This window comes from Perissodus microlepis, chromosome 18 (genome assembly GCF_051167445.1).
Source record: "Perissodus microlepis isolate ML-2025 ecotype Zambia chromosome 18, ASM5116744v1, whole genome shotgun sequence".
NCBI lineage: Eukaryota > Metazoa > Chordata > Actinopteri > Cichliformes > Cichlidae > Perissodus > Perissodus microlepis.
Window position 1 is genome coordinate 3,655,695 of NC_140478.1, and position 12,455 is coordinate 3,668,149.

Consider the following 12,455-nt stretch of genomic DNA (forward strand, 5'->3'; position numbering starts at 1 on the left):
TACGATCCTGCTCCTCTCAGTGGAGACCGAAGCAAGGTTACTAACTAGGGCTGCCACAAACGATTATTTTGATAGTCGACTAGTCACCGATTATTTTTGCGATTAGTCGACTAATCAGATCATGCATCCATTGGACGTAAAACGTACAGCTTATATAAGAGCAGATGCTGCTGGTGCAATAACTATCATTAGCTTACAGCTTTAAGTTTTTAAGGTATGTGCTAACTAAAAATAAAGACAAGATGATAGTTTATTAAATTTTAATGAAATTTGCAGATTGTTTCGGTGAAGTTTAATAAACTCCTTGCTATCTAAAATATAACAGGACACCAGAGTATATTCTTCTGATAATCAGCTGTCTGCTTGATGTTTATTCAGCTGTGTAAAAACTATAACTTTAATCTCAGCCAAACCGATTTACTCAGGAACAAATAAAATACTACAAAAAGCGAAACAATAACATTTTAAGTTATCTAAGTGACTTATATATGTTTAACCTGAGTAGCGAAAGACAGCGGTGGGTTTGAAAACGATTTGCCGGGAGTCCGGTGTTCTCACGGGCTCTAGTGAGCCTTGCCCCCGGCTAGCTATCGAGCTAGTGGGTAACAGACGTCTCTGAAAACGTCGGAGCGCTTTTGAAAATATGTGGTGTCTTGATAAACTGAGCAGATATTTGAGGTTTACACAGTTACATTCTCGCCTGGAAATATGTTAAACGTTTATTTTGTGACCCAGAAAGAATAATAAGAGTAATATTAAAACTAACTAGCAGCCGCCATTGTTGGAAACTGAGCTGGGCTGCGCTATGAATTCTGGGACACAGTTTCTTCTTCTTCGGGGTTTAACGGCAGCTGGCATCCTTGTACATGCAGTGCTGCCATCTTCTGTTTCAGTCCGTTATTACACTCTTAAATCCTACTACTTATTCCTGCGTCTTTCAGGATCTTACAAAGCTTCAAACGACACGTCGACTATTAAATCAGTCGTCGACGATTTTGATAGTCGACGTAATCGTGACTAGTCGACTAATCGTGGCAGCCCTATTACTAACAATATATCAATAAAGAATCAGTAATATAAGCTCGGTGTGATTTACCTTGAGAGAGGACCCATTGATTGAGTTTGACGTGATAGAGCACAGAGCGAAGATTCCAGTGCTGAACGAGCGGATAACCAGACACCTCGCTGTAGTTCACCATACCTGCAATTATACACACATAAAAAACACACTTCCTGTAAAACAAAATAAATAAAGCAAAGAAAACTATAATATTAATGTGTTATTTACTCCCACAAAGCAGAGGAGATTGCAGTCTTCAGTGCAACATCAAAGGGTGGCCCTATATTTCATTCTTGTTTACTTTACCTGAAAAATCAGGAAGGAAATGCAATAAATATGAATAATATCTTAGATGACGGGAGAACAGGCTCCAGTTTAAGATCAAGAGAAACACAACCTGCATCTGCAGCTACCTGCTACTTAGAAAAAAAAGGAAATGGCAACATTAGCATTTATTCAGAAATATGGTAATATACTGAACTCCTTTAAGTATAAAACGCATTAATTCTAAAGAGACTATGTTAGCATCAGTCACACAGCAAACTTTTACATCTTGGGGCCAAATATCAAACAAATATTGTGAGTTTCTGAAGCTCTTTATAATGTAAGTTCATGCAGTGAAAGTTATCAGGGTCACACAGTGTTCAAATTATATGAGAATTTTTATTTCTTGAAACCTGCCTGCTGTTTATCATAAAACAATCATAGCAGATTGAATATTTATTCATCAGACTAAATAGCTTCATCGCAAATTTCTTTTTTATCTCAATTGTTGAGTCACTTTGAATTTGCATTAAACACTAAAAGTCTGTAATAACTCCTAATTAGCCTCGTACAAAAAGGGCAATTACCCATAATTCAGTGTACTCTCTTTTATGACCTGTGTCCTCTGTATGACAATGATAGGCTGTGGTTTATGCATAACTAGAAGTGATTAAAATAACTTCTCTTATACTCAGACACAACAATAATTTCTGTTCAAGTCAACCCCCTGAAAATTAATGAGATTACAACTTTATTTTAGTTGATTTATTAATAAAATCTATTAAGACAAAAGTATTACCATTTGAAAAAGAGATAAGGTCTCATGGTATGACAGAGAAAATAGTATACTTAGTGTGATTTTTAAAAGGGTGGATGAAAGTTTCCTAATTAGTTAACTATGTATGGTGCTACATGTTTTTCATCAACCATACAAGTTTCCAGTGATTATTTCAACTTTAAGGCTTATTAGTTTATTTGCAAATCAAATCAACTTGTCCTTCGCATTAAAAATCATGTAAAAAACAAAAGAAAACCTAAACAAAAGGTAAAAAAAAACCCTGAAGTGTCGTGTTATTTCTGGTCATCCACTTTAGTCTGCAGAGTTTTTAAAGTCATTTTGTACAGCAACAGAATATTGCTTCTAAGAATTAATATGCCAGACATTCAAAGTTTTCTTCTGTGCTAACAAATAAACACAGGATTGATTGAGTTTGGTAATGTGTTAATTTCTTTATATGCTGCTAGGAAAACAGGAAATAGTTGTAGCAATTTAATGAAAGCTGCAAATATACATGTAAATACAGTTTTGTACAATTCTAACCAGCTTGCAAGACAATATTTGGTATGGCCACCTTTGTTCTTCAGCATAGTATAAACTCTCTTAAATATGTGTTCCTCTTCTTCTTCAGGCTTCTTGAAGGCTGTTCAAAACTCTTCTTTGGATGTTGGCTGCTTTTTGTTCCATCCTCTGTCGAGATGAGGATGGATGGCTCAGGGGGGGCCAGTCCATCATTGACGGTGTTCCATTGTGCATTTAGCTCTACCCAGTTATGACCTTGCTTTGGGATCATTGTCATGTTCAAAAGAATGGAGCTGCTGCCAACCAGATGCTTTCTAAATGGTTCTGCACAGTGGATCAAAATCTGACCTTTTCTGTGTATATAACCACGACGATCCACGACAGAGCGGAGACAGCATTTTACAGATGGCTGTAGACACTGTTGTACCTCCTGACCTCCTTCATATAAACCGATAGTGATTTCAAAAATGTCTAATTCTGATATATCTCTGCATAAGACCTTTTCAGTCCAGTTCTCGTGTAATTTGGTATACCACAGGATTTTCTTCTTGTTTCCCTTGCTTGAATGACTGGCTTCTTCGCAGCCACCCTTTCACTGAGACCATTTCTAATAACACTGTGGCAAACTGTAGATCGATCAAGTGAATGGTCAAATGGTTCTCTCCAGTCAGGTCTTTGCTCGATTTTTCCCCCTAATGTTTTATTTTTTATGTTTAAGGACATGACTTTCAGATACTTTACATTTGCTGTAGATAAGTTTAGGTCTGCCACGTCTTCTCTTGTCCTTCACTTTTCCAGTTCCCTAAAAATGTCACACTGCACATCATGCTTATATATCCCAGTCGTCAGTTTCTCGTTGAGAATCAACTTGCTGATGCGGAAATGCTATTTTATGCCTGTCAAACTGTGTTATTTTTTCATATACACAAATAAGGACTCCAGCTTGTTGACTAATAAATTAATCAGAATAAATCAATACCCAATTTGAAGATTTTTCATTTATGCAGATCTGTGTGCATTTTGTCAGATACCTCAGAGTGCTCGAGCACGTCGGTGTAGCTATGTGTCGGAGTGCCATCAGTTGATATTTTTCATGCTGCTATTTTTTCACACAGCATTCATTTACAGGTCAGTATATTACATATACTGATGAGTCTCATTTAGCTTTCCCTGCTGACATCAATGATGCCCACACCGTCTGCCCGAAAAAGTCACCCATGTGCAAACGTTTGTTTTTCTTTTCTTTTTTTCATTTTGATCCACCGCACAGTTTATCAAATGCTATGCATGCTCTTTGCTCCCCTGACTGCCGATCTGCTGGCTTATCCAAGGCAAGAAATAGTTGGTGGCAGATAAAGCACAGCACATAGACATGGAAATGAGCCTGCAATGGCACACATGACAACGTAGAAACATTTATCGAGTACCACAGTGGGAAAGACCTAGATGCAAGAGAAAATTAAAGAATGAATCAACCTTTTTTTTTAACTGATTAATTATTTTTACATACAGTTTGTGATGGAGCACACATAATCTAAGGGAACAAGATGTTAAGTGAATATATAATCTTTGTCTCTTCTCTGTTGGGGATCGTGAAAATGAAATAGTTTGATTACGCAAAAATTCTTTAGCCCTCGTTGTGAATAAAGCGTCTGCCTGTCCAGTGGCAGGACACCCTTAGAAAGAGTGCCAGATCAGGCCTTTAACATCACTAATATCAGACCATAAACAGATCTGCTGAATATAAATCACCCAGTCTCCCATGGCAACTGACAGCCATGTCATGTTGCATCAGTGGGATTACGGCAATACATCACTGTGACTGCTCCCACGGTGTTCGCAAGCACATTCAGAAGGTATCTGAATAGTGCTGTGGACTGAGACGCATATCCTGCAACTGCAGACACCGTAGAGGCAAAGACATGGAGAGAGGGAAAGAGAAGAACTGTGTGTCGGTGTGTGTGTGCATATGAGGTTGCCTGTGTGCTTTGGAGAAAAAAAGTGCACCTATTTTATGAAAAGGTGAGAGGGTAACAATAAATGATGACTAGGGGAAAAGGATGTCTGCATTCGCCAGTGAAGGGTGGAGGTGCATGTGCACGGCAAAGAAATGAAGACATATCAGTAACCAGCGTGAAGAATTTGTGATGCATATTGTGGAACTGAAATTGGCTGGGACACATCTGTCACCTTTCTGAGGATGAACTTTTTTGTCCCTTGTATGGAAGGCTAGCTGGAGATCATCATACTTCATTTCACCATTTAAAGTGTAACAGCAGGTTTAGAAATTGGGGGGGAAAGTACTGAAGGTGCAGATGTGTTAACTTTACAGAAATTGTGACAAAAAATTTGAACAGAAACAGCTTCTTAGAGGTGTCTAGAACAGCAGATGCAAGGGTTTTTCTGATCTGACATCCACAAAGACACCATCAAGACAAGTTGATCTGCACCTCTGCAGATCAACTTGTCTGATCTGCACCTATTTAGAAGTGAATTTGGTTTTGTTTTTCCATCCAAAATATCAGGATTACTTATCGTGCACACTTTTTGTCCCTGACTTTCAAAAGCCAAAATATGATCAAATACATTAAAGGTTAGTAGTTAGGGTTAGGCCAACAAGTAGTTGTTGTGACACAAACTAGTTAAGGATCAGATAAACATTCATTTTTATGATAATAGAGTTTATATTTTTGTCTGATCCCAGATTATTTTTGATTCTGTGTCAGATTAAATGTTGACGAGGTATGAATTCTTGCACTGATAAGTCCGAGGCACGTGATGAAGTACGCTCTGAATCACAGCTTTCTTTCTCAGTTATGCATGCTGTTTAGTGTGGAAATAACCTAAAAGAAGGAAAAAATACAGTTTTGTTGAATAAGGACACGTTAGTCTTTCTGTTGAAATGTTATCAACTCCACTACACTTTATAAAACAATTAAACTGTCATGCCCAGGGTCAATACTCAATTGTGATTAGGGATGGGTATCGAAACCCGGTTCTTGTTGAGAACCGGTTCCCACTGTTTCAATTCCTTGGAATCGTTTGCCATTTTTACAAATGATTCCCTTATCGATTCCTGTCGCCCCGAATGACGTCACCACGTTGCGGAGCGTCACTTACCTGGCAGGAAACATGGCGGCTCAAACGCTCGAAAGTTTGGTTATACTTTACGAGAACGGATGACAACAGGGCAACTTGGAATACTTGCAAAGTAGATATTTCATTTAAGGGAGGAAACACTACGAATATGCAAAAGTATTTGCTCACAAAATACTCGATGACCTTAAATGAATGTTGTGTTTTTAATTCCGCTCCGGACTCGTGAATCTCAACCCAGCAGCAGCGGTAACGTTTGCACGTCCTCTCCCGTTAATGCGGCAGGTAAATAATCAACTAACAGTGCATATTATCCTAAAAACTGCCAAAAAAACTTATAGATAAATTTGTACCTTCTACTGTCTTGCATGTGTCATAAGAGATGTGCAAATCATTGCATTCAGTTTGCAAAATAAATTAAATATTATAAGAGGGCAATTGTTGTGAGGCTTTTGCTTTGACTGCTGACTTGTACGTTTAAGAAAAGGTGGAAGTGGTCCTGGTGCAAAAGGAAGCTGGACCTGTCTAAAAAATAACAGAGAAACTGAAGAGCGAATGCAACGGTGTTTCTTTTGAGAATAAACATCAACACATAAATTAGTTATGAAGTATGACAATTGTTGTGTACAAGGCCAGTAACAGTTCCTCTACAAGGGTGCTGTGAAAATGCAACATTTGGCAGAGGCTTGACACCACATATGAACTTGATGAATAAGCCTCTAAATGTGATGTTCCTGCATTGTCCTCACCTTCAGCTACATCCATTTATCCCCTCTTATGGGAAATGGCTCCCCGGAACGATAGATATATTCCCCGGCACCACGAGAGCGAGAGCGCTCTACTACATAACCTCCCCATCCCCCGCCTCCCTTAGTAAAAATGAATAACAAGCCTAAAACATATACTGTAGTGCAGCGTATTCTTCTTCTTGCTGAAAGGCCTTGTCTCCCTTTTAGCCCTGGGGTGCTCTGCTCTCATTGTCTGACAGAATGATTAATTTGACTGAACTTCACTTTGCAAACATCCCAAGTTCACAGTCTCTCTGCACGCAGCCTTTCACAGAAGCAGCTTGGTCAGGGCCGCGCTGTGTACGAAGGCTGATTTCCTTTGTAAAAATACAACGGGGGAAATTTTTCTTATTAAGACCACACTGGGGAAAATAATCTTAAAAAGTAAAAAACAAAAAAAACAAAACAAAAACGAAACAAAAAAACCTGCCGAAAAACAGCAAACCTCAGCTGAGGTGAAGGTCCAGCTCAGCACAAGTTAGCTGTGCATACATTTACTGCTGTAGTTAACTACACTCGGTCTGTAACTTGAGTGCTTTCTCTTCTGAGAGACACATTATATTTTTCAAACCACCACACTACACAGATACTGCTGCCGTGGCAGTTTAAGCTTAAATAACATTTTGACACTTGAAGCATACAATAAATCATAAATGTGCTGCATTGTTTCGCTTACAACGAAAAACAAAAAACGCTGAAAACTTTATATCCTCGGACATCTTCAAGTTTCCAAAACTGCATCCATACATTTCAGCACTAATCAGCACTCTGAGCTTTATGCAGTAGTTTGGGAGACAGGTGCACCAGAGGGCAACACAGATTTCTTGGATAGTTAAAATTAGAGATGGCACGATACCACTTTTTTATGTCCGATACCAATACCGATATCATAAATTTGGATATCTGCCGATACCGATATGAATCCGATATAGTGTTTTTTAATCAATAAAACTGTTTTTTTAATATCTTGCTGCATTTTGTATAAGTTCATACTCAAGTTTAAATAAACAACAACACTAAAGCTATTCTGTTATACCTGTATGTAAAAAATACACTGCACCCAAAATATTTCATAGTTCAGCAACACTGATCAATCTAATAAAGTTAAACCTACTCCATCCTCCCTATTCTGGTATTTTAAAGAGTACTTAGCAGAAATATTAAGCAACCTAACTAATAGGGTTGCAAACTCCCAGCAAAAGAAAATAGGGAACCAGCCTCTTCCTCATGATGCTTAATCGATGTAATCAACTTTAATTTGATGCGGTGTGGAAAAAAAAATGCACAGAAATAAATTATTTTTCAAGAATAATTAAATAGATTCAACATCTTTCTTCAACAGAACTGCAGACTGCACAGATGGTACCTTCCCAAAGGAAAAAGTACTACAGCTTACTAGGGTATATTAGACTTAACAGTTACTATATACAGTAATGGACTTCTATCAGTTTTACATCAGATTAAAACTTTGTAAGATTCAGATAATTATTTATTAAAAGCTAGACATTTAAAAACTAGACATTTTAAATGAGAATAAGAAAGAAAAGTATGTCTTTGTGCCCCCTTCTCCCTGTTAATGCCCTATCGGCCCCCTTGGCTAAACTTTGCTAGATCCGCCCCTGGACAGTTACCAGCCGTCAGCTGCGTAGAAAAGGATCCTGGTGTAGAAAGTAATATTAAATAAATTCTAACAACAGCTTATCAAGCTTAAACGTGCTGCTGTTGTTCAGCCGCTGGTTTCCTCTTTCTGGTGTGAAGTGGGCAATAAACAAACAAGAGAGACGGACTCGCGACAGAAAAGCCGATCAGCTGATCATTGATCAGTTTCATGATTGAAGTAGCAGCAAGAAGAGGCAGTCGCTCCATATATCGGTTGTTAAGCTTAAAGCTGGAATGCTTTACAAACATTCAGAGATGAACTTACACACTTGCTTTACTTCTCTCTGGGATCACTTCATCGGAGATGAAATGCTGGTTTGGTAGCGACGTTACAAATACACACAGCCGCTCTATCATGTGACCACACTGCTCCGAGGTGCTATGGTTATGGGCCGAGTTACGCCGTGTCGCAAGTTTTGTGAGGTGCTTTTTTGATATTTAATGGATCGGATTACATTTTTTATTTCTCTCCGATATCCGATCCAGTAATTTAGGTCAGTATCGGACCGATACCGATACGTAATATCGGATCGGTCCATCTCTAGTAAAAATCATTAATCCCCCACTGTTAGAGGCTTAAATGTAATTGGACAAATTCATAATAATGGTTTTTGGGGAATTCTTTTCAAGCAACGACTGAAGTCTGGAACCCGTGGACAAAGACTGACTTCCCCGTCCTGTGAGGATTTTTTATCCATCTTTCTTTGGGGTCTTTCTGTCTTCAGTTTTGTCTTTCTTGGTTGGGTTGATACAAAGTAAATGAATTGAACACTGCAGATCCCTCTTTTATACCTCTGAAAACAGCTGGTTTGCTTTTGCAGTCCGCTTTGGGTCACTATCTATGTGAACCTTGAAGCGCTGTCCATCTGAGCAGAAAGTACAGCTCTTTACACTCCACAATTCATCTGTCTGCTTCTGTCTTCTGCCACATCATCACTAAACACCTCTGACTCGGTGCCATCAGACGTCATGCATGCCCGTGCATTATATTGCATACACCGTGCTTTACAGGTGTTGTATGCACTGGATGAATATGGTGGAGATGGATAATGAAATGTATACCTCCTGGCGAGTGTTCCGTCTCTGCCTAATGCTGTGAAGACCACATGGACCACTGCATACCCATCCCTGCTGTCCTTAGTGAACGTCTCAACTCACCATTTCAATCTTTTTCTTCTCAGAAGATTCTGAAGGGTTTACTTGACAGAAACTGCTGTTGCTTGCATTAGTCTGATGGACTTATTTAGTTTTTGCAGCCTAAAGATGTTTCCCGTTTCCTCGCACTGAAATCTGCTGTCACTGCTTATTGTGGATTCACACTAACAGATTCCACATGCAAATGCCCCAATTGTGTCATCAACTCCAGACCTTTAACCTATAAATTACATTAAGAACTAACAAGGAAATAGTTCATGTCTCTCAGTGAAATCAGCCGTTGAGTGAATTGTGCAATTACATTTTTCCCTTTGAAACAGGGGCATGGGAATAAAAAAGGCAGTAATTTCCTGATGGAACTTGGTTGCAATTTTATTTGTGTAACTGTTCTCAGTTACACAAATACAATTAAATAAATAATTAAAATAAACTATCAGTTGAAATTCTGCACTTTTACTCCATATTCACCATCCAACTGTAACTCGAATCATTGTTGGTACATAAGAGAAACTGAAAATACAGAAACTTGCCTTAGATGACTTCTGAATGCTTTACATTAATCTCGTGTTTGACTGCATTATATTTAATGGCATTAGTTTTGTTCATTACAATGAAATAATGTAGGAGCAAATTATGGGATGTACCTTATAATACAATTCAATCCAATAAATCAAAAAGGAACCACAGGGTCTCAGTGTCACAGCGCTGCTGCGATGATTGCTGTGCTGTTCACTATTAATAATATAAAGGCAGGAATGCTCATGATTACTGCATCACACATGGAATTGAACAATGTGAAACGGGCCACTTTGTGTAGCAAAATAACAGTAAGTGAAATTACAGGCTGGTCTGGCTCCTGAAAGAGCAGATTTAGTCATTAGGTAGTCTTTGTGTGAAAATAAAAAGGAGCTGTCAAATCTGAACTCCTAAAGTAAAATATGATATTTTGTTGTTATGGTGGGCCCACCTTTTGAATATAACCAGATCACACATTGTGTCTGTCAATATTCCAGAGACTTCAAATTCAAGAATTAATGAAGTAGTCGAGTACAATCTGCAGTACTCTGTAATCTCCTCCTCAATAACTGAAAGGACCGACACATCCCAGCATCACACAGGCTTATAATAGCTCCTTACATGTTGTTTCTTACAGTGTTACCAGCTGGTGTACAAATTACTGCTACAATGAACAGCTCACTGTCCATGATGAGAATGACCAGGACGGAGCCCTGAACAATCCTGCTCTTTAACACCAGCTGAGAATGAAACAGGTTTATGTGAACAGAGGGAAAAACAGTTCTTTCAAACTTCCTTCAGATGGATGAAGACGGGACTACATGGGTCGTATACTAAAGCAGATTAAATGCACCGTGGCCGTGTCATGGCTGACTATGTGATTAACAGCAATATTAAACTTCAAACTGATGAAAGACCTATATGTCTATGTAACACTTCAGTAGAACAGAATTTAAAAGTTCTTTCCCTCCAGTGAGAGTGTTGGTACAGAATAAAGAGTCAAAGATAAAGCAGCTATTAAAGCATAAAGTAACGCATAAGACAGGAGATGTGAAAAAATGAGGTGAAGAAATGAAAAGAAAAAGCTTGGTGACTTTAAGAAGGGCTGCAAAGCTGAGCTGTAGCTTGACGCCAAAGATCTTTGAACAGAAATAGAACCAATTAGGACAGAAAATGGCTGATGTAGAAAGCAGCAACAAAACCAATATACTAGTTGCCAATTCTTGATCAGGACTTCAAGGCGGACCGATAGTCTAAAATTAGACATCGGGGCCAAAATCATGCTTGAGCTACGCTTTAACACGAATAAAGTCGAAGGACTTTACAATGCCTGAGCTCTTATTAGTTATCTGTAAGTAGGAAGGTGCATGTGGGAAGCACTTGTCTGGTCTCCTGCTGTTACTGTGCAGCTACTATAAGAACCTTTAAAGCAGAAAAACAACACGCAGCCTAAAAATGATGAAGAACAGCGGGTACGTTACATCTTTAATAAAGCCATAGGTGATATTCTAACTATTTAACCCACAACATCCTGACTGCTGGTCAGTCTTAGTGAAGTCTCTCACTACACCACTGAAGGGAAGTCACTGTGAGAGTTATTATTACAGCTGGCATCAGAGTAAATCAATAATAAATAGAGTCCTTTCCTCGGTGACAAAAATAAAATAGAAGGACAAATGAATGAATGGTGTATCTGGTGCCAGGTGTCATATTTGACAAGTGAATTTTTAAAACTTCTACATCATCTTTGTAACACCCCCACCCAAATAATCTGTGCAATACAATGTTAAACAGGAAATTGAAAGGACAAATTAACATTTAACTAACTTTTTACAATCCTTAATAAACACTCCATTTACAAGGAAAACATGTGAACTTTCTGGGAATTATTTCTTGGTTCAGGCTTTAAAGGGTTTAGGAAGCTTGAACATTTAATAACAAAGCAGAACGTTTCTGTCTACCAGCGACTCGAGCATGAGTTTATATTTTAAACTCATAAATATTGGACAGTGCTGGGCTCTGGCTGTGTAACATTACATAAATCAAAGTCAAAGACTACAGTATGTGTAGGAGCTCACTAGAACGCGAATCAACAAGCTCGGTTCCCGTCTACTGGACACTCTTGCTGTGTGACCCATGTTTGCTCACCTGTCCGCTTTTGCATTATCCAAAGAGAAAGAGGCAAAGTTAAGTTGCATGATGCAAAAATTCCTTCAATCTCCAAATGGTCCTGAAGTTTTAAACATTGTGAGAAACATATTCAAAAGTTGCAAAAACAAGCTCACATACATTTGAATTTATTAGATACTAGTTCCAATTACTTTTATGCAGACAGTGATTTTCTCTCATGTAAATCACCTTGTAACCTCATGGCCATAAGCGACATGCACAACACTTCGGTCCCTTGTGTTGATATATGATTAAATAATAATGTATACTTTATTAGTCCTGTAGAAAATTGCTTAGTTCTATGCATTTAACCCATTCACTCAGTGAAGCAGTGGGCAGACGGTACTTTGCTCGAGGGTACCTTGAACTCCCGACCTTGAAATCATGGGGCAAATACTCTACCTACTGAGCTATCCCTGCCAACAAAGATGCAGGAATAAAATGTGGG

General features: G+C 38.5%; 1 protein-coding gene across 9 annotated transcripts in view; it reads right to left on the minus strand.

Annotated features, from left to right (window-relative positions):
• Positions 1 to 12,455, minus strand: part of astn1 (astrotactin 1) — a 439,026-nt gene that overhangs the window by 173,473 nt on the left and 253,098 nt on the right. For all 9 annotated transcript variants that reach the window (XM_084912727.1, XM_084912726.1, XM_084912725.1 and 6 more), the window contains one exon: positions 1,097 to 1,201. In XM_084912727.1, the coding sequence (XP_084768853.1) occupies positions 1,097 to 1,201 (105 nt within the window). The remainder of the gene's footprint in view (positions 1 to 1,096; positions 1,202 to 12,455) is intronic.